Source organism: Megascapheus bottae, chromosome 22, assembly GCF_031878675.1.
Source record: "Megascapheus bottae isolate mThoBot1 chromosome 22, mThoBot2.hap1, whole genome shotgun sequence".
Classification (NCBI taxonomy): domain Eukaryota; kingdom Metazoa; phylum Chordata; class Mammalia; order Rodentia; family Geomyidae; genus Megascapheus; species Megascapheus bottae.
In genome coordinates, this window is record NC_143530.1 from 26,372,511 (window position 1) to 26,396,000 (window position 23,490).

The window sequence follows — 23,490 nt, forward strand, 5'->3', positions numbered from 1 at the left end:
GGGAATGACCCCATGTTACATAAGGTTTGGGCTACCCTCTTCCCAGTCTTGGCTTTTCCTCCTAAGCACGCAGCCTTCCTTGACCTCTGTCCCCATCTGCTCTCTCCATCTATTTGCAGACATGGTTGGATCTAATACCATGGATCTGGATTTCATTCAAACTGTCATATATATCTGTGATGATTCAGAGAAAGGCCCTTCCACCTGTTTTCACATAAAGTGACTCTCGTTAATTCTTCTTTAAACAATCCTATTGTGTTCTTTTGCAGCATTTTAATCTGTTGGTTTTATTCTGTACAAATATACTTTTGCCACCTTAATCACATATTAGATCTCATACTTGGTTTTGAAAGAACCTAAATTATTCTCAGAGAAAGGTTTCTCATTCTGTGGAGTATGAAAAAAACCTTTTTGTTTTTATTCCCAAACACATTTTTTCCAGTCCTGGGCCTTAAATTCAGGGCCTGGGCACTGTCCTTGGACTTTCTCAAAGCTAGAGCTCTACCACTTGAGCCACAGCACCACTTCTGGCTTTTTTCTATATATGTAGTACCCAGGAATCGAATCCTGGTCTTTGTGCATGCTAGGCAAGCACTCTTCCACTAGGCCACACTTCCCTGAACCCATTTTTTATTCTAATTTTGATGCAAAAGATAAGATTGGGTATGTGGCCCTGTGGTGTTACACATTCTTAACATGCACAAGACCCTGTCTTGCATCCCCAGCAGGATATTTAAGGAGTAATATGGCAGAAATGCAAATAAAACTACAATCTCTGCAGTTTTCCATGAAGTCATAATCCCCAGAGACCAAGATACTGTCAAACCCAAGAAAGTAAAAGAAACAGTAAGAAGCTCAGTAATATCAGCTCACAACCCTGTATATAGTATTTATTCATGACAAAAAACCATCTATGAAGCTAGGCATTGGTGGCTCACATCTACAATCCTAGCTACTCACAAGACTGAGATCTGAGAATCACAATTCGAAGCCAGAGGAAGACAAATCTGCAAGACTGTCAACCCCAATTAAATAGGGAAAAAATAGAGATTAAAAAAAAATGCTGGAGGTGGAGGTGTGGCTCAAGTGGTAGAGGGGCAACTGTGAGCGAAAATGCCAGACCCTAAACATGCAAGACCCTGAGTTTAAACTCTAGTATCAGTGCAAATGCATGCACACTCATGGACATACACACACACACACACACACACACACACACACACAGATGTGCATTTTCTCATTCTGTAAGCAGTAGGGATGATGAGCAGTGTTATTTTGAAAAGAAGTCATTATTTTAAAGCTTAATGTATTTCTATAGCTTAACCAACCCCTAGCTGTGACATCATATCATCTTTTCAGTTGCCAGGTGAGGGTGTCTTTATTTGAACAAGTGAACATTAAAAGGAGTATGGACTGGAAGGTAACCCATAGCTTGTTCACAGCTGCAATAACCACATTTCTCGTGGAAACCCCTGGGAGGTTGATACAGATGCAGAATCCCAAACTCCACTCATGCAGTTTCTGATTCAGGGGTTCTTGGGGACCCAGATGATGTTTTTCCCAGCATGTCTTCTCTTTGGTAAATAAAAAATAAATGGCACTATCTTCTTACTTGCTTAAAGTCAAGGTCGCTTATCTGACATGAGTGAGCCCAGAGGCAGCCACAAGCTCCTTTCCACTCGACCCTGAGAACCTGAGACCCCAGTGTCTACAGAGGTCCATGAGACTCAGCTGGCAGCCTGCCACATGCATTCTGGCTTACAAACCTGTGCCAGCCAGCACATGGCAGGAGAAACTCAATGACAAGAGCATCTCACAGACTGTTCCCTTATTAGGCACACACATGGATTTTTAATTAAACCACCTGCTGCCTTGCTGACAAGGGCAAACCAAAGAATTTCCATGATGCCCAGTCTGCCAGCAACCCATGGCAGCACCATCTCCTTTCATATGGGTGAGGAACTCTATGTCCAGACCCCCTCCTGAAGGACAAGTGTGAGCCTGCCTTCCCCAGGGAAAGCAGGGCGTGCTGCCACTCACATGGCCTCTCACCCCAACTTTTCAGACTGGCCAAGAGACAAGTTCTGTGTTTTGTCTGTCTGAGAAATCTAATAGAAACAACTATTATTAGTCGTATTTATTTTATCAAAGAAAAAGTATGCTCTTAAAATGTTCAAGAAAGGATATTGTCTCATTCTCAAGGAACAGCCTGAGTGACCAGAAGAACACACACGCACACACACACACGCACACACACACACACACACACACACACACACTATACATACACATCTACTTGACACATAGTATGTGATTGAGTTACACATCAGTGGGTGCATATTACTTAGGTAACATACATTCATACTTACAATAACGTATGCGGCCTTTATTTTTCTAGCAATAGCTGTTTGAAAATAAAATTTAACCTCAGGTTTCAGGAAGTGATGAATACCTTTTTTGTTTTGCAAACTTTAATATGTGCCCAAGTCTTCCAGGGATCTCATTAAAAATACTCATTCCTCACCAGCTGTTGTGGCTTACTCCTACAATCCCAACCACCCAGGAGAAATAAAAATAAGGAAAATCTGAACAGGAGAATAAGAATACCTTACTTTTCAGAAAGGACAGAAAGTACCTAGGTCTAGAAGTATTTTTCTTGGTGCTGATACTATGATCTGAGGGCAACTAAAAAAAAATAGGGGGCTGGGAGTTTGGCCTAATGGTAGAGTGCTTGCCTATCATGCACAAAGACCCAGGTTCGATTCCTCGGTACCACATACATAGAAAAAAAAAAAGCCGGAAATGGTGGTGTGGCTCAAGTGGTAGAGCTCTAGCCTTGAGAAAGTCCAAGGACAGTGCTTAGGCCCTGAGCTCAAGCCCAGGACTGGCAAAAAAAAAAAAATAGGATGTGTCAGACAACATTGACCTCTCAAAGTCAATCGGACAAGTTTAGAAATGATCACAGTTCTATGCAACCATGCTCTCTTGGAAGTCCTGGGAGAGAAATATGAAAACTCAGTATTATTCCAAAAATTCTTCTATGTATTCTACTGATTAAATTTTAGGCCCTATTTATTAATTGAAATAAGTATACTAATCATGATCCTCATGTCTAAAACTCTGAAAATGAAATTATATCTAAAATGTATTGATAACTAGTACACACAAAGGAGTGTGTATCTCACTTGACAGATGCTAAAAATGTACAGGAAATTATTCCCATGGAGAAGGAGCTCCAGCTTTTAAGGACTACAGGACTTGGATTTATTTTATGCTCTTTCTCTCTGTTTCATGTTTGAACATGAAACATGTTTGGGGTATATTGAGTAGTAAGTATCGACTAAAATAATAATAACGTCTCTGCTTTGCTTCATTCACATTCAGTTAAGACTATGCTGCTAGGTTCCAATTGTGCACAAAAATAATAGAATTCCACCATTAATCCTTCGCTTAATACTTGTGATTTTCCAAAGTAAGTTTACATCTATGATACTGAAACTAGTTAGGCATCCAATTCATTCTGACCTCAATGGAATGCCTTTCTCTTTCTTTTTTTCATGGTCTTTGATGATCTAATAAGATAAGATGCTATAAAATAAGTGTCGGCTACATTACTAACCTATATTTAGTGAAATGCCAATTCTATCTTGTACTTAGGATGTAATCTAATTAATCAAGTACAGAGTATGAACTCATTAACTTCACAGAATGAATACGAATAAAGCATTTAGAGCATGAGAAACAACAGCATTTAGTTTCTAATCTTTTCAGTCATTTTATGTATGTTTAAAGAATCACTGCCAATGTTTGATTTCCAAGCCACCTCCATGTCCACAACTGAGATTGTCTGATGTTAATTTTTAGCAACTCTAAATATTTGCCTTGGGGTATAACTCAGGGACAGCTTGCACATGGCTCTATGGTTTTGAATGAAATCACAGAGTGACAGAGAGAAGAAAGGAGAGTGTGTATGTGTGTTTGTGTGTGTGTGTGTGTGTGAGAGAGAGAGAGAGAGAGAGAGAGAGAGATTTTATTTTTATTTATTTTCTTCATATATTTTTATTGTAATTAATAGAAGGGTTACATTATATTCACCAGATAGAAGGTGCATTACTTCACAAACATTGATACCCTTTCTCATGTCTTGGTCCCCATTTCCCTCCCCCCATCCCCGCCCCTCATCTTGTTTTCCTCCCTTCCTTATCCAACTTCAAATAACCAAATACACATTTATCCAATATATCAGATAACCAGGTGAAATACTGTAACAATATGAGATAACCAAGGACAGCAAAAGAGATGAGAGATAACATAGTACATTAAGGACAACAAGCACTCATTACATGGCTTTTGTTTCTATATCCTGGAGATCCTTTCATTTAGCATCATTCTATATGGCCTTACGTATCTAGGCTTTGTTCTATTGTAAAGAGATTTTTAATATGCAACCTTGTTTTGTTTCAAAATCCTGTAGTGATTCTACTAGCTTTTACAACCTGTTGCCACTAGATGTTGCTGTTAATCAGCATTTCCAGAGAAGACTCTAATGGCAGAGACTGGACATTTTAAATCTATCCACTCACATTTGGAAATCAAATAATCAAAACAAACTTTGAACTAGAAGCATACTTCAGATTGCATTAAGATAAAAAACAAACTGTTTTTTTAAAGCCATTAATAGCAACAAGTTGTTTTCAAATACTTTCAGATGTCTTTCAACTTTTTAAAATCACTTTAGATGGGTATATATCATCGTATATTTGTGGGGTTCCACAGAATGTCTAACACTAAGCGTAAGCCTTCCTGTAAAAATGCATATGTCAGGCCGGGAGTTTAGCCTAGTGGTAGAGTGCTTGCCTATAGTATGCACTAGGACCCGGGTTCAATTCCTTGGCACCACATACATAGAAAAAAGCCAGAAATGGTGGTGTGGCTCATGTGGTAGAGCTCTAGCCTTGAGAAAGTCCAAGGACAGTGCCCAGGCCCTGAGTTCAAGGCCCAGAACTGGTAAAAAAAAATTTAAATGCATATGTCAATGTACATTTTTCCATTGAAACACAAGTACCACTGTGAAGGGGGAGACTAGCAGTGTGAAAAGCCACTCATAAGTGGGGACAGAAGGTAAAGATGCCTCTGAATCTTCCCCTCTGTTTTACTGGGCATATAAAACTATTCTATGAACTGGCCACATGTGGTTCACTTACTCAAGAGGCTGAGGTCTGAGGATAGTGGTTTGAAACTTGCCTAGCAGGAAAGCCCATGAGACTCTTATCTCCAATTAGCTACCCAAAAAAAACAGAAGCAGAGCTATGACTCAAGTGGTGAAGCACTTTAAGACTTGAGATAAAAGCTCAGGGACAGTACCTATGAGTTCAAAAGACTGACTGGCACCAAAAAAAATCTGCTCTATGAAATGAATTATTTTTTAATTCTAGCTAAGATTTCTATATATTGTGTAGATGTTTCCTATATTTGTTGGGCCAGCCTGTCCATTCAATTAAGAAATAACATGACATGCAACATACTTACACTGCTTATAGAAAATTCCCCTAATATCACAGCCTTAGCTTACTAATCTATAAAATAGGCATCACTAAAATGAATTAATACACACTGCAAAAATTGTATAGCATGCAGTACCTGGTAGCTAATACAACATAAAGCTAAGTGATTGACATTCATATCTATACAGTCAGTTCGGAGATTAATTCTTGAGGCTATAGCAAGGGTTTTATTTTTGCTGTTGCTAGGATTTGAATGTAGAGCCTCAGAATGCTATACAAAGTACTCTGGAACTGAGCTACAGGCCCCCTTTTAAGGAACTTAAAGTCAGACACACAGTCTGGGTGATAGCAAAGATAGCAAGGATAGTGCTCAGACCCTGAGTTCAAGCCCCAGGACTGGCAAAAAAAAAAAGAAGCCTGTTTCTGGCCAAACAAAACTCATGAAAGGTACTATGGGAGTTGTATGAAAGAAAATTCTGACTTTCAGGAGATTGTCCTTCGATATAGTGATATTGGACAAGTCCATTTTATCTCTCTTAGACTTTACATTCTCCTTTCACAAAAATGGTGAGACAAAGAATGAACCAATGCAACAGGGGTATTTGCAAAACACTAAGTTAGAAATGAACTTTACAACTTGGGGGAGGAGGAGGAAGCAGGAGAAAATGAGGAAGGGGTAATACTGTTCCACAAGAAATGCGCTCATTTCCTTACTTATATAACTGTAACCCCTTTGTACATCACCTTTATAAGAAAATAAAATAAATAATGTCAAACCTTTCAAAGAAAGAATTGAAAAGCTGATCTCCATGAGCCAGTGTGGGTGTGATTCGGGGGTGAAATCAAGGGTCAAGTCATGTGTGCAAGTCATGTGTTTGACAACTGAGATACAGCTGCAATCCCAAGTTCCCTAATCTTTGAGTCATAATCTACATGTCACGGTACAGGCATTTAGTGTACCATTCATTACAGAAATGCTGAAGTAACCCACATATTTCAGAATCCCCAAATTGTAAAAATTGTGAGCAATGGATTATACTTCAGATTTACGCAGGCATCCAAACGAGCACGTATCTCTCTCACGCCATCAATTCTATTTGCTTAGCAAAGCCAACAGTGGTTCATGCCTCTACACCTAGCTGCTCAAGAGGCTGAGATCTAAGGATAGTGGTTGGAAGCCCATTTAGGCAAGAAAGTCCATGAGACTAATCTCCAATTAACTATCATAAAGCCAGAAGTGGAGCTCATATGATAAGATGCTCACCTACTCAGAGACAGTGTCTAGACCCAGGTGTATACACAAATACACACACACACACACACACACACACACACACACACACACACACACACAAAGGTATAAATCAGATTGAATGAATCATTAAAATGAATACAAAGAAGTACTACATGTACAGAGGCTATTTTTTAATTTCAAAGATCTAAAGATAGTAAAGCACATAATAGAAAAATGTAGTGATCATAATCACAACTATAGCAACTTTCAGAAATCACTCCACATATATACATAATATTTTACTTGGTCCTAAGAGCAAGGCTGGGTGCCAACTGGGGCATACACTGCTTTGCAAATCATTTAAAGAACTCCCCAAAGGCACAACAGTGGAGACTGGAAATTTCAACTGGAATCCAGTGTGCTATCTTCTTTTTTTTTTTGGAGTAAAGAGAGGAGAACTGGGCATTTTATTATTTTTTAAATAATTTTTATTGTGATTAATAGAAGTGTTACATTATATTCACCAGATAGAAGGCGCATTACTTCACAAACATTATACCCTTTCTCATGACATGGTCCCCATTTCCCTCCCACCCTCCCCCTGCTTGCTATCTTCTATAGGTGTCTTCAGTGTGACACATGGTTGGGTATTGGTAAGCACAATCTAGACCAAGGCTAGCCTCAATCCAAGTTCAGGACTCAGACTGAGTTCAACACCCAGTTCTACCTTTCACTGCATGTGGCCCTTAGGAAGGTTAATTAACCCTCCAGGTATTTGCCCAGAGAATAGTATGAACTTCTCAGATTTCTCCCACCAGCTAAATACAAGCTGTTTTTCAAAAATATGCTTGTCAGCTCAATGGTGGAGTGCTAGTGTTGACCACAGAAACTCAGATACAGTACCCAGCCTCTGAGTTCAGGCTCCATGACTAACTTTAAAAAAAGGGGGGGGGGTTTACAAATGATCACACTTAACAACTGCTTACTCTTTCTTGGAGCTGCTCTGCAACTCTTCCCCTATCCCCACTCTCACCCCCTACTCTGTATGTGCAGTAGACTTGAACTTGATCCACATATGACCTTCCTGGGGCAGCAGTGATGAACATCTCCACCACCTTTTGCCAGCTTATGGCACACAGAAGGAACACATAGGAGTTGATCTTCGTGTCAAGTGCAAATGCCAAGTGCTTAAACCAAAGAACTGACAAGAACAGACCCAGGCAGAAATCCTAAGATCATAAGCAACAACTGACTGCTAACCTGTGCCAGCTGGTCCTTTATTGTCTGTAGACATTTCAATACTCGGGTCCTCAGGAAGTAGTCTGGGATCCTAAAGCATCCACTGTCTCTCTTAGACTGGAGTTCAGCTCACAGCAAAGTATTGTATGGATGTTATTGCTTGCCTCTTCACAATTTCTAACTCAAATTGAGCTAAAGGTCCCTCAGATGAGTCGGTAACAACAGATCGCTGATAACTTCACAATGAGAATTAGCAACTAGATTCTTGCAAGTGTAGAGCAAAAGGGCTTCACACCAAAGGCACCACATCTTGCCTTTTCCCAGGATTTCCTAGCATTTGCTGAGGGACCCCAGCCAATGGGAACTAGCATTTAGGCTTAGGCAAATAAAAATGCCATTATCCTGGACCAATGGAAACAATGCTTAATGGATCAGCATCCCTTCAGCACTAGAGGAGAGGTGCCACTCTGATGTCAACTACACACATTGGTCAGCTTGGCAACCATCGTTTGGGGGCTTCCTATTTATTTCATATACCCCAGGGTCCTATGTCTAGGGGTCAGTTCCCAAAACAAAGATTCACACTTATGCCCCGGCGACAGGCTCTGCTTTACAGTGGGAACTCAGGAGTGACATTACAGAGACTGAGTGCTGGACACATTACAATTCCTAAATGAATTATCCTAATAGCAAGGTTCTAGAACATGCTTCTATTATCTATCAAGTTTTTGTCTGCTCTAGAAAAAGGACTCCCCTGCTGCCTTCTTATCCCTATTTGCCTGGTCTTTGCTGTTGTTGCCACATGATGAGCTAAAACAGAGAAATGTAACAAGGCAAAGATATCGTTTCCAGGTGTCCAGAGGATGATTTAGAACAATCTAATGGAAAGAAATCTTAGAGGATTCGAAGCCACACACTAACAATTTATGTTGTAAATTATGTTGCATATGTATTATTATTGCATATATGTAAATAAGGCATGTGTGCATAGACATAGGGGTATATCGTCCACTCCCAAATTGTTAAAATGTAAATCATGCAGGGGAGCAACAGCATCCAAAGGGGGTGAACATTCATTCTTTGAGAAAGAAGGGTTAAGGACTTCCTACTGTTCTATGCATATAGCATGCATATGTACACAGCAGGTACATAGTGTATCTGTGGTATTAAAATCCCATGGGAATGTAACTCAGCAGTAGAGCACTCATCAAATAAATGCAAAACCTAAATTTGATCACCAGTACCCCAAAAGAACTTTTTAAGTAAATAAAGCTTCATGGGAGGATTAAAAAGGGGGAGACCCAAAAGTTGCTGGGAAGTAAATGAAAGGGAGAAAAGAGTGAGAAAACTATACTACCTTCAAGTAGAAACAATGATTTAGGTTGTTGTCTGTAGTATTTTCTAAACTGTCTTACTCCATTTAAAATATAATTCATTACTCCGGGATTTGGAAATAAGAGGTTTATCTTTGTGATTGTTGTTCCTAATGTACTATGTGAAGCTATTTCTTTTCTATTCTTTTCCCCTTAAGGTTTAAGTTGTTACTGTATCTGACTTTGGTACCTGGTATATTGTATGTATGTTTATTTGTTTATTTGAAAAAAGTGAAGGTAAGGGAACAACAAGATGAGTGGGAGGCAGGTGGGGTGGAAGGAAAGTGGGAGGAAAACATGGGAAGGGGTAACAATGTTCAAGAAATAATGAACCAGGAAAGACACCTGCTCAGCTATGTTCATCTCTGCACTATTCACAATAGCCAGGCGATGGAAATAACTCAGATGCCCTACTGCAGATGAATGGATACAGAAAATGAGGTATATACACAATGGAATTCTACATAGCCAACAGACAAGATAAAATAATGGCATTCGCAGGGAAGTGGATGAATCTAGAGCGAATCATGCTGAGTGAGACAAGTCAAGACCTAAGGAACAAAAGGCGCATGGTATCCTTAATATGCGGTTATTAAATCCAAAGTGTACAAGAGCGAGGACTCAATAACTGCATACCCAAAGCTATGGACATGGTAATGGAAACACAAACATAACTATATAGACAAAAAAAACCTATGACTCTATAATCATAATATTTTATTTCATAAACTGATATGTTTCTATGACATACAAACCGTTAGCCTAATTTTGATTAAGTTCTAAAGACTAAGTCCCAGAGAATGTAGAGATTTCCTCCTTGAACAATTGTTTGTTAAACTTGTCATTTAAAATATGATGTAAACATAAGCCATATAATTAATCATTGTTGTTCTTAAGGTACTATGTTATCTCTCATCACTTCTACTATCCCTTGGTTATCTCATATTGTTACACTATCTCACTTTGTTATCTGATATATCGGATATAATTGTATTTGGTTATCTGAAATTGGATAGGGAACGGGAAAAAAAGATGAGGAGTGGGGGAGAGGGGAAGGGAAATGGGGACCATGACATGTGAAAGGGTATCAATGTGTGGGAATTAAGGCACCATTTATCTGGTAAATATCATGTAACCCTTCTATTAATTACAATAAAAATATATAAAAAATAAAAAATAATAAAAAAATAAAAGAAATAATGTACCAGGGCAAGGAGTTTGGCCTAGTAGTAGAGTGCTTGCCTAGTATACACAAAGACTTGGGTTTGATTCCTTGGTACCAAATATACAGAAAAAGCCAGAAGTGGTGCTGTGGCTCAAGTAGTAGAGCACTAGCCTTGAGAAAGCCCAAAGACAGTGCTCAGGCTCTGAGTTCGTGTCCCAAGACTGTCAAAAAAAGTAATGCACCCACTACCTGATGAATATAACTGTAACCCTTCTGCACATCTCCCCAACAATAAAATAAAAGGAAATAAATATAATTCGTTATGTAATAGTTAATAAAAGAATTGTTATGTAGAAAGAGACATTTTTCCAGACATCAATACCTTCTCTTAGAACATATTTGAATATTTAACATCATTGTTATTTCTCTTTGATTAGAAGTCTACTATTTTGCCCACCAAGTTCCATTCTGGGAATGGTTGCAATACCATAGGAAAAGTAATATTGACATAGAGATTCAACTGTGTTATATCAATAAATGATCAGGACAAAGCATGGAATGCTGTACACAAAGAGCACGTCACTCTCCTGACACTGTTTCTAAAAGAAGTTCTAACAAGAGGAAAGAATTTGGCTTACGTTTTTTGTCTTTCTGTAACTAAGGTATATAAAAGGAAGATTAAAAAAAATCATCTCAGCATTGTTTTTAGCTCTCACATTAAAAAAAAATAGCTCTAATATATATCAAGTATGGCTAGCTCACAGTTCCGCGAAAGTTGGAATTGCTACAAATGTTGAAAGGTGCCACCTGCCTCTCTTCTTGTCCCAGCCCCTCCTAAGTCAGTAGCACTGGCCAGGATTCAACAGAGCCTGCATTCCATTGCCTTTGGCAAGCACCATTCCCAGGCTGGAAACATTCAAACAGAACTGCAAAATGAATCAGTCTGGGTTAGATGGGATTTCACTACCTGGGTTTCCCCAAGGGCAGGTGCCTGCTGGGGGCCTCCCCGCTTCAGGACCGATCGCAACAGCCGCCATAGGACTGAAGATGACAGAAGACACACGCTCCCTACAATCCAGACGTCTTTTCTTCTAAGGGTTGAGTCCATTTTCTAGCAGCAGATGTGAAGTCCCTGGACTTAGAGGCACCTTCCCTGCCCTATCTATCACAACCGCTTCCCAAGCACTGCCCCTATGAGGAGTGGGCATTGCGAATTGTAGACGGTTCGTGCAGAGTCTTGCAGTGGGTATCTCCGGTTACACCATCAACAAATATTCTGCTTCTTTAAAAGGAAAAATATGATGGTCTTGTGTGACGGATCTGAAACAGGTGCAGGGACTAAGAGACCCACTGGCCCTAATTTACACTTGTGCGCATGCGTTTGATTCCACTTCAAGGACTAGTGACTGACTGTAACTGGAATCAGCTGCTAAGACTGGACCCCAGCCAGCCAGGGAGCATTCTCCTGCCCTTGCAAGGTAAGGAGTAAAGTATGGGGGTGGAGAAAAGCAATTTTAAAAATCACAAAATCTCCACCCTCAGTCATTGCTATTTTGAGACCTAAAAACAATTTCATTGCAGTTGGTCAGGAAATGCCATTTGGTATGAAATCCGCCAACTGCAACTTGACAGGGGAAGGGGGGGGGGTCATGATGCTTTATTTCAATCCACTCTGTCCTGTTGATAAACATTTTGTTTTGTTTACTCTGAACCATTCATACCAGACAATGAAACATTCCAGAGAGAGACTAGAAGGTCTTGCCCAGGTAAAAGCCATCCTTGACTGTCTCCCTCATGGTTTGTTCATGGAAGAATTCAAATTTGACTTTAAAAAAGAATTTTACCTTTTTTATTTTATTTTTTATTGTCAGGGTAATGTATAGAGGGGTTACAGTTACATTCACCAAATAGTAGGTGCATTACTTCTCATGTTTAAAAAAAAAAAAGAATTTTTCCTTACTAAGGAAGATGCTTTCCCCCTTAGGCTAGATTTATAGTTGTTGTCTTTTGGTTGGTTTTTGTTTTTGTTTTTGTTTTGCCAGTCCTGGGGCTTGAAGTCAGGGCCTGGGAGACTTTACTCAAGGCTAGCACTCTGCCGCTTGAGCCACAGGGCCATTTTCAGCTTTTTCTGTGTATGTGGTACCAAGGACTCGAACCCAGGACTTTATGCATGCTAAATGAGAGCTATATTACTAGGCTATGTTCCCAGCCTCTAGATTTATAGTTTGTTGTTGCTGTTGTTGTTGTTGTTGTTGTTCTTTTGCCAGTCCTCTGCTTGAGCTCAGGGCCTGAGCACTGTCCTTGGTCTTTCTCAAGGCTAGAGCTCTACCACTTGAGCCACAGCACCACTTCGGGCTTTTTTCTATGTATGTGGTACCAAGGAATTAAACCCCAGTCTTCGGGCATGCTAGGCAAACTCTCGGCCCTAGATTTATAGTTTTTGACCTTTGTGTCAAACTCTGATACAAAAGAAATCTAACAGAGACAAAGAAACCTTATTCTGGCCAGAGCACCAAGATACAAACACAGACTAACAATTACTTATGAAACTTACTTATGAAAATTTTGTTATAAAAGCATTTGGATTAATTCTACAGTGTTAGCTATCTGATTTCTCAATTATCTATAATTGGAATAGAATTACTTAGTGAATTTGAATCAAATTACTTGCTGACTTTTAACATGCAAACACAATAAACAACTTGTGCCCAGGGGCAGGAGCATGGCCTAGTGGTAGAGTGCTTACCTATCATGGATGAAACCCTGGGTTCAATTCCTCAGTACCACATACACAGAAAAAGACAGAAGTGGTGCTGTGACTCAAGTGGTAGACTGCTAGTCTTGATAAAGCCCAAGGACAGTTCTCAGGCCCTGAGTTCAAGCCCCAGGACTGAAAAAAAAAAAAATCTTGTACCCATAGATAGCACAAATAGCTTTATTTTAGCATTTTAGTAACAAGAGAGAGTAATATGGCGATATAAATTTGCCAGTTTATAAAAAAGGCAGTTGAGGGGCCGGGAGTTTGGCCTAGTGGTTAAAGTGCTTGCCTAGCATGCATGAAGACCCGGGTTTGATTCCTTGGTACCACATACATAGAAAAAAGCCAGAAGTGGTGCTAAGGCTCAAGTGGTAGAGCTCTAGCCTTGAGAAAGTCCAAGGACAGTGCTCAGGCCCTGAGCTCAAGCCCAGGACTGGGGGAAAAAAAAAAAAAGGCAGTTGACCCAAGTGATATATTATTAGCAAAAGGGAATTAGCTAAACTTGAAGATGTTTCTCTTTTCATGTATTTTTGGTTTTGCTTTTTTTGCTGTTCCTGGGGCTTGAACTCAGGGCCTGAGCAATGTCCCTGGGCTTTCCTCAAGGCTAGTCCTCTACGACTTGAGCCACAGCATCACTTCCTGCTTTTCTATGTATGTGGTACCCTGGAATCAAACCCGGGTCTTCGTGCATGCTAGGCAAGCACTCTACCACTAAGCTAAACTCTCTGCCCCCTTCTCTTTTCATGTATTTTTATTGTTATTATAAAGGTGATATACAGCAGAGTTAATGTTTCATAAGACAGGAAATGACATGGCCAGTGACTTTTGAACAATGTCATCCCTTCTACAAGGAAGACTTCTAGGCACAAATCAATTGTCAAGTTCAGAAATAGCCTAGATAGAAGTCCTATAAACACAGTTATGGACCAGTGATCCACCTGGACATATTTCTGCAGAAAGGGCAATCATATTCTAGTGTTGCTCAGCTTTTATACTGCATGCCTTTTGGTGGAAGTCAGGAAATTAAGGATGGACATGAAGGTGGGAAAGCTGAGACAAAATGGTAGTCATAGACCATCTTGGGTATAAAAAGCAAGAGTACAAACTAGTAGAGTGTGTGTCTAAGTGCATGAGGCTCTGGGAGCCAAGCACCAAATAAACAAATACATAAATAAATATATTTCAACCCTGGTAGCATAACCTCAGCTCATACACAAGTGGGAGCCGCAGAAGACTGAGATTTGAAGATCCAAATTCAAAGCCAGCCTGGGCAGAAAAGTCTAGGAGATGCTGATCTCCAATTAACTAGCAAAAAGATAGAAGCAAGACTGTGGCTCAAGTGGTAGAGCACCAACCTTGAGCTGTAAAGCTAAGCAAGAGCACTCTGGCCCTAGTACATGCACACAAATAAAAAATTAAATAACATCCTGTATTTGATTGTGTCAAAGTAACACTAGTTATAGTTTGAAAGTATTAATCATTTATAATTTAATAATCTTACACAGAAGCTATTAAGCTCATTATTCAGGTAATTAATTTTATTTATTATCAGATTAATTTAATTTTTCCATTTCACCTATTTCAATAAATACTGTGAATGTTAAGATGTACTTTATAATGACATGGTCATCTGCTGGAAACTGGTTAATTGATTTGTGTATTTCATTTTGACGCTTTGTACCTATAATCTTTCTTTTATCTCTTTTCTTTACTTTCTTTCTGTTTTTGTACCTGTCCTGTGGCTTGAACTCTGGAAGCTGTCCCTGAGTTTCTTTGCTTGAGGATAGCACTCTGTCAGTTGAGCCACATCTCCACTTCTGGCTCTTTCTGACAGTTTGGTGGACATAAGAGTCTCACCGACTTTCCTGCCCAGACTGGCTTTAAATTTCAGTCTTCAGATCTCAGTCTTCTAAGTAGCTAGGATTACAGGTGTAAACCACCGGTGCCTGGCTTGTATGTTCCTTTGAAGGAGTGCTTTGGAGACCCTTAAAAGTGGGAGGAATAACTATACAAGACACATAAAGTAATCTTAGAGGTGAAATCACACATAAGGGTCAGGATGGACAACTCCACAAAAATCACAGATATGGATGCTGCTCATGGTGGTGAGGATTTAATGCTGTGTGGTTTTGAGCCAACCATAGTATTGAGGAGAGGAGAAAACCAGAGTGTGAGGGAGAGAACTTCAGCTGATGCTTCATTTGAACCACAGTGACTCCTTGCTGAGGAGAGGCCTATGCCCTGATCCAAAGTTTTTAATTTTATTTTATGGCATGGAAAAAGAGGGGAAAAATGGTAGCATTTCATCATGATGTAAGGAACTGAACAGCCTCTTTAATAAAAATTTACAATCTGGAAATATATGAAAAAAATTACAATCTGGGCTGGGAGTTTGGCATAGCGGTAAAGTGCTTGCCTAGCATGCACAAAGATCCAGTTCAATTCCTCTGTACCATATACATAGAAAAAAAGCCAGAAGTGGTGCTGTGCCTTTAAGTTGTAGAGCTCTAGCTTTGAGAAAGCCCAAGGACAGCACTCAGGCCCTGAGTTCAAGCTCCATGACTGGAAAAAAAAAAACAAACTTACAATTCGACATTATATATAGAAAGCAAGCCTTTTTAAAAACCATCTTTTGGGGCTGGGAATGTGGCTTAATGGTAGTAGGAATGGTGCAGGAAGCCCTGGGTTCAATTCTTGGAGCACTAACCTTAAGAAAGCTCAAGAAGTGTTCAGGCCCTGAGTTCAAGCCCCATTCTCTTGAATGAGAAAAGTCATTAGAAAACAGTAAAAAAGGAAAATGAGAAAAAGTCAAAGAATAAAATTTAAATTATACAATTGATTTTCTGACGTTGGAAGAATTTGTAATAATCAATTTGAACCCCCCCCCCAAAAAAACAGGAAAAATCAAGCCAGTGGGAGAAAAGTGAATAAAATAGAAAACTCTAGTTAAGATTGGGAAAAGAAAAGCTTTCTGAGTTTTATCGAACAGTTTTTAACAATCATAAGCTGTTGTATTTGTTTATAATTGTTCTGCTCTTAGGGCTTGGGAGTAATTACTTCTCATGACAAACTGTAATTTATGTTTCTAGAACAAAGCCTGGACATCCACAGAGTGGCTGAAGTACAAAGAAAATTCCTTTCAGTGCACTCAGAGAATGTTTCTACTATTAGCAGTGCTAATCTTCTTAGGGACTGAAGGGCTAAAAGAAAAAAAAAAGAATGAAGGGAGAATGTGGACAGGGTTTTTGTCGATTTGTTTTAAATAGTCTCAGGAGAGAAACTGAGTGGTATTGTAAAGATTTACTGCAGCCCTAGCAGAAGATGGAGACGCATTAATCCTGCTCTGTCTACATACCTGAAGACATCTGAGCTACTGGAATGGTTTTCTCACCACCCACTGCCAGACCCACTGTCTGCCCTGCACCCGCAGATTTTTTGGCTGCACAGTAAAGAGAAAAGAATCTCAGACACATGTACCCATCCATTTGCCACATGGCCACAGAGAGAGACAGAAAATTTATTGCTGACACCTCTGGACCTTATCCATTTACAAGCAAGAAACTGAATGGAACATATGGTATTTCTTCCTACCCTCCACAGTATCAGATGCAGCTAGGAAGCCGAGGTTACAAAAGATAGAATGAAGACTGGGGGTATGGGCTGCTGGGTACAGAGCCAGCCCTGAGCAGGCAAAAGGGAGAATAGACTTACTTTTTTGAGGGTCTTTGCAGGCTCCATGTTTTCAATCCTTCCCATGAAAAGGTCCTAAAAATATATAACTTCCAAGGTCATTGATTTCTGATATTGCAGACAAGTAGGTAAACATGAAAATAATTCCTCCTAAAACTGTCTGTGGTCTAATTTACCATTACTCACTCTTTATCCACTTATAAAGACTATATAACAGGACTTGAAGGAAAAACCTGCACTTGAAAACTAATGAAATCCATATAAACTACTACAATTAGTTGATGATTTTAGTCATTCAAAGTTATACAAGAACTTTTTTGTTTCCCATGTCCTACAGAGATATAAAGCCCAACTTAATCTGTATCTTCCCTTTAACACATTTCATCATTTCATTTTTTTTTTTTTTGCCAGTCGAGCAAAAGTCGAGCTCAGGATGTGAGCACTGTCCTTGGGTTTTCTCAAGGCTAGAACCCTGCCACTTGTGCCACAGCACTATATCTGGCATTTTCTACGTACGTGGTACCAAGGAATCAAACCCAGGTCTTCGTGCATGCTAGGCAAGCACTTTAACCACTAGGCCAAACTCCCATCCCTGCATTTCATCATGTCTTACTCCTTATAAAATACCTCCAGAAATTTTATACAAAACATCTCTGTGTCATGGTTTCTTGTGTGGTTAAAATATCCTTACAACCTGAATAGTAGTTTGGGGAACAACAGTTATACCAAACTAAAGTCAGTGAGCAAAGTGAGTGGGATATTATCTCAAAAAAAACAATGAAAATGAAATACTAGGGATGGAGCCTTGCTTAGCAAAACTACCTAGTAGCCTTGCCTACCAGACTTAATCCCCAATACCACAAATTTTTAAAAATATGATTGTATATGCTAGAACAAAGGCAAGGGAAAAAATGTCCTGAGGCTGGATCTGAGCTTCAATGAATGATGCATGGGAATTGATTAAGATAAGGCAGAAAAGCCACTTGATGACACTGTTGCTGCTGGCTGACATTTAATAAAGTCCTTATATGAGTCTGGGATCAAAATCGATGATAGTATATGTGTTTAGTACGCTCAAGACCCTGGGTTCAAATCCAGCACCATCCCTCTTTAAAAAAGGATAAAAGAAAAAAAAATGCCTACTATGGTGTTAGATGTGAAGCCAACCGACAAAACTAGTCATTTCATTTTGTATCTGAATTCTGTTTTGTGCAGGTTCCTACTTAACCTTGCTTTTAATCTCTTTCAGACCAGCTCTTTCCTGAAACTTAGGATATCCCTTCTACCATCTTTCAAAGGGGCCAAGGACTACTTGTTTCAATCTCCATCTTACAAAAATCCAGCTGTCTATAGTATGAAGCTAATTGAAAGGACCTCCAGGATATTGAAACAAAAGCCATATAACGAATGATTGTTGTCCTTAATGTACTATGTTATCTCTCATCTCCTTTGCTGTCCCTTGGTTATCTCATATTGTTATAGTATCTCACTTTGTTATCTGATATATTGAATTTATTTGTATTTGGTTATTTGAAATTTGATAGGGAAGGGGGGGGAAACCAAGACGGGTGGGGGGTGTGGGGGGGAGGGAAATGGGTACCAAGACATGTGAAAGGGTATCAATGTATGTGAATTAATGCACCTTCTATCTGGCAAATATCATGTAACCCTTTTACTAATTACAATAAAAAAATGCAAAAAAAACCCCAAAAATCCAGCTGTCCTACAGGCAAATGCTGTTTATAGGGTCTGGTCTCTCCTCCCTAGGATAGCTAATATTCTGCATTCTTGTTTGCCACTCAGGCTCTTGGTGAATTCTTTCACCACCTGGCCACCTGGGGAAGCCCCCAGACCTAACAATAAGTACCATGCTGAGTGTTTGGCACATGTCACCACACTTAATTTTCTCAATAGCTTTCACTTCATTATTCAGATTAGGCAACTCTTTGGCTGAATTTAGTAACACTCCAGAGAACACAGAACATGTCCCTGGCATGGAGTTCAGGGCACTCATTCTTCACAATGAAGGACACAGAACTCCACAGCCATGCCATGCCGTTACACGTCCTGCTTGTCCCTTCTTTGGTCTTCATGAACTCAGAGTTTTCAGGACACCTTTTCTCCCTCCCTCTCTCCCCCCTCCTCTCTCTCTCTCTCTCTCTCTCTCTCTCTCTCTCTCTCTCTCTCTCTCTCTCTCTCTCTCTCTCTCTCTCTCTCTCTCTGTGTATACTAAAGCTTTAACTCAAGGCCTTGCACTGTCCTTTGGTTTTTTCCTCTGAAGGCTGATATTCTACTATTTAAGCCATGCCTATAGTCCTAGAAATGAAAAACTTTACAGAACAAGTACACATACTTTTAAATGTGTTTCTACAAGCTTACCCACTCTAGCTAGCTAGCTAGTTATCTACCTATATCCATTATCTATTTGTCTATTATTCAGACATCTGACAAGCACATTCAAAATGATGTAGTGGGGCACATCTGAGGCCCCAGCTGTGTGTGTATTTGTGTGTAAATGTGTGTGTGTGTGTGTGTGTGTGTGTGTGTCTGTATTTGGGGTTGAAGGCAGGATCTCTGGCATGATAAGCATACTTTCCATCACAAAGCTACACTTCCAGACCCACAAATTCACTTTCTAATCCCTAAGTCATTAATCACAACGTAGAACAGCCTGCAAAAAGACCTCCTCCTCTTCATCCTCCTCCACTTCCTCCTCCAACTTCTTCTCTACTACTATTTCTTGCCTGCTGATCTACCTAACTCATACCTTCAGTTCTGGTTTTGGCTGACTTTTTTTTTCCAGTCGTGGGGCCTGGACGCTGTCCCTGAGCTCTTCTTTGAGCTAGGGTGTTTTCTGCCTTAGCTGTCCTCTAACCTACATCTTTCTGCTCTGAGTCTCATGAATGGCTAGAACTAGCTTACAATTATTAATCAAGTTCAATTTTGTTAAGTTGAGTGAATTTTTGTTTCTTAAAAATAGAAACTTTACTTGTTTGTTAAATTTGACATTTGAAATATGAGGCACGAACGTCCGTGAGACTCTTATCTCCAATTAACCACCAGAAAACTCGAAGTGGCACTGTGGCTCAAGTGGCTGAGTGCTAAGTTGGAGCTAAAGAGCTCAGGGACAGTGCCCAGGCCCAGAGTTCAAGCTCCAACCAATACAACCGACCAAAAAAAAAAAAGGAAATTATTTGCTTAATCTTTCCTTAATGCTACATATAAATGACACAATAGAACTGGAAGTGAGTTAATTAAGTGGCTTTACCTATAAGAACAAATGAAATGAACATGTAATTACCTCATTCTCTTCAGATCTTGAATCTTGTTCCTTAGAATTTCCTTCCAGAAAACATTTTACTTTCTCAACATCTTCCATGCACTGAAAAAATGTCATTTTCTCCAGCTGATTGCTGCTGTAACATGAGCTGATTTCTTCCAACCTCTTCACTTTTAACATCTTGGAGGTGAGCGTGATTAAGCTACTGTTTGAAGTATGATTTTCATTTCCCTCTGTCTCGGATTCGTAAATCAAAACACAATCGTGACTTTTCAGTGCTCTGTTCTCCTGACTGTAAAGAAAGCACACATATCACTTATCATCATAGCAACTTCTTGGGGAAACACTCAGTAAGGATTTAGATATGGCTTCTATTTAAATTGGAGAGACAACTCAAAATTAGAAAGAGAAATGTTAATATTAGATTGCGTCTCCATTGGTGAATTTTTCCTATAAAACTAAGCAGTAAGAAGCAATCTCAAGTGACTATATAACTCTCTCATTTTAAAAAATAAAATAAATATTGTGGCAGAATAAAGTACCTCAACCCCCAAATGTTTCTTTGGAATATTCCAAGTTGAATGTGTAGGAAAAACCGCAGGCCTCTGATGAAAAAAGAACAGCTCTGAAAATCTGTCCTTTTGTAAGAAAGAAACTTAAATCCATTCACATGAGTAAATAGCAAATGCAGGCAAAGACATTTTTGTGTGGTATCTCCCTTTTTCTACCTAGGAAAGCTCTATCCCTGGCAGAGATGACTATACTTTGAGAAAGCCCATCTGAGCCTCAAGGTGACAATGGCTTGCTGTATACTTCCTCTTTCATCTTTCAGAGGGCTGAGCAACCTCCCTTGACTCCAGCAGCCCAAATTCTTTTAAGCTTTGTATAAGGGACAGCTATGTTGCTCCTCTATAAAACTCATACTCCTATTCCTTAGGTGTGCACAAAATTCAGCGTTCTTTTTATTAGTATCAGTCCGGTAGCTATTTATTTCAGAGAGAACAGGGCAAATCCTTTAACTTCCCTGCAGCATTAAATAGCCAATTAAAACAGTGAACATAAAGACATGAGCTTTGGGTGGGATTTGCAAATTGTGTTCATTTAGTTCCTTCTAGGAGGATTTAGCAAGAAAGAAGTACCTCATGTCTCATTCTTCTCCTGAGTGTTTTGCCCCCCATTTGGGAGATACCATCACCAATCCTTTTCCAGAGCTCTTCTCTGTTTTCTTCCTTCCTTCCTTCCTTCCTTCCTTGCTTTTTTCCTTCCTTTCTTTTCTTTTTCTTTCTCTTTTTATTGATTTTTCTTTCTCCTTTTTCTTTCTCCTCTTTCTTTCTTTCTTTCTTTCTTTCTCCTCTTTCTTTCTCCTTTCTTTCTTTCTTTCTTTCTTTTTTTTCTTTCTTTCTTTCTTTCTTTCTTTCTTTCTTTCTTTCTTTCTTTCTTTCTTTCTTTCTTTCTTTCTTTCTTTCTACTTGCAGTCCCAGAGCTTAAACTTAGGGCCTGAGCACTGTCCTTGGGCTTTCTCAAGGCTAGAACTCTACCACTTGAGCCACAGCGCCACTTCTGGCTTTTTCTATGTATGTGGTGCCGAAGAATAAAAAACAGGTCTTCATGCATTCTAGGCAAACACTCTACCACTAGGCTAAACTCCCAGCCCCCTTTCTCTCTCTCTCTCTCTCTCTCTCTCTCTCTCTCTCTCTCTCTCTCTCTCTCTCTCTCTCTCTCTCTCTCTCTCTCTCTCTCTCTCTCTCTCTTCTTTTTCCTTCCTTCCTTCCTATCTGTGTTGACCATGAAACCCAGGGGCCCATATGTTCTAGGCAAACATTTTATCACTAAGTCACACACACCCATCCCATCTGCCTACATCTTAGTGCTGGGGTGCCTATTTTAAAAGAGAAGTTCTTTCCATATAGCCCTCTTACATGGAGAATGCACCCAGATGTCTTTATGTCTTCATAGATGGATTTCTACTGAGGAATTATTGGGCTCTCTTTGAAATACTTTCCAATAAGATTAAATAGTGCACATAAGATACACTAATTTTTAATTCTAGATATATAATCTCTCTCTTGCTCTCTGTCTGTCTGTCTGTCTCTCTCTGTGTCTCTCTCTCTCTCTTACACACACACACACACACACACACACACACACACACATCTTACTTGAATATTACTGAGAGAAAGAGATAAGGTACATTTGAATTCATTTCCTATGGCTCATGGCTAACTCTTGAGGCCCCCTACTGGAAATTGTCTAAAAATCACTTCTTCCAGCTTTTTCTCAACTTAAAAATCATCTGTAATTTTCTCTCCATGAAACTTTGTATTGCACTTTTATCAACTCATATAATAAAATAATAAACTAGTGTCTCAAAGATTTTTAAATCCAGTGTTCTACAATATCTTATACCACCTAAAGAAATTATAGTCAAACAAATAAAAATACAAATAGTATAACCCAGACTCTATAAATTATAGACCATTGTTACCATTCTTGCAAACTTTCTTGAAAAAAAACAATGCAAAATAAAAGGTACACTAAGATAAAACTATGAGATACATAAAGTTTAGTTACAAGTGATACCAAAACTGCATTGGGAAGCTACTGAAAACATTAACATATTAAAAAACAAAAGCTTAGCACCAAGATATAATTGCTTTGCAAAGGAATACTAAACCTTAAAGTCTACCTGAAATTTGATACAACTTGTTATTTAAAGCAACAGAGAAATAAAGAGAATATTTGATAGATTATAACAATCAAAATTACTAATTACCGTTTATAGGAAGACATCATAGTGTTTGGACCACTCCAAGGGTAGAGTGGAAGTTTGGCAGAAAAAAGTCTTTGTAGATTCAAATTGGCTACAGAACTCTCTGGTGAGTCTTTTCTCTCAGTCAGTAGAAGTCTTCTGAAAAGAGAAGTGTCTACTATAAGAGGAAGTATCCTCTCTCTCAAATTCCACTCTGAGCCTCTGTTTAAACTATGGCCCTTGATCTCATGTTGCTCAGCTGTTGCCTTCTTAGTCAGATGGGGAAGAATATTAATTTTAGATGCCAGGCTTTTCAAGGCCAGTGGCTCCATTTCAGAGGTCAGGTAAGGAGAGGACAAACTGGGAACAGCAGATGAATATCTTCACGGTTCTCTCTCACCAGTGTGGCAGTGTCCTGCTAAATACAAAGTGGGGTCTTTTCCTGACAATAATGCACCCCTTGCAGACTCATTGAAGTGCTTGCCTCCAGCCAAAAGA

At 39.4% G+C, this 23,490-nt stretch overlaps 1 protein-coding gene across 3 annotated transcripts in view; it reads right to left on the reverse strand.

Annotated features, from left to right (window-relative positions):
- Mylk4 (myosin light chain kinase family member 4) overlaps positions 1 to 23,036 on the reverse strand; it is a 78,365-nt gene extending 55,329 nt beyond the window's left edge. Inside the window, exons 1-3 of one of the 3 annotated variants that reach the window (XM_090355422.1) lie at positions 23,017 to 23,036; positions 20,265 to 20,535; positions 16,985 to 17,038 (exon numbers count right to left, since the gene is read on the reverse strand). In XM_090355422.1, coding sequence (XP_090211548.1) covers positions 16,985 to 17,038; positions 20,265 to 20,535; positions 23,017 to 23,036 — 345 coding nt within the window. The remainder of the gene's footprint in view (positions 1 to 16,984; positions 17,039 to 20,264; positions 20,536 to 23,016) is intronic. The other 2 variants (XM_090355423.1, XM_090355424.1) reach the window with 2 other exon arrangements.
- Between the last annotated feature and the right edge of the window lie 454 nt (positions 23,037 to 23,490).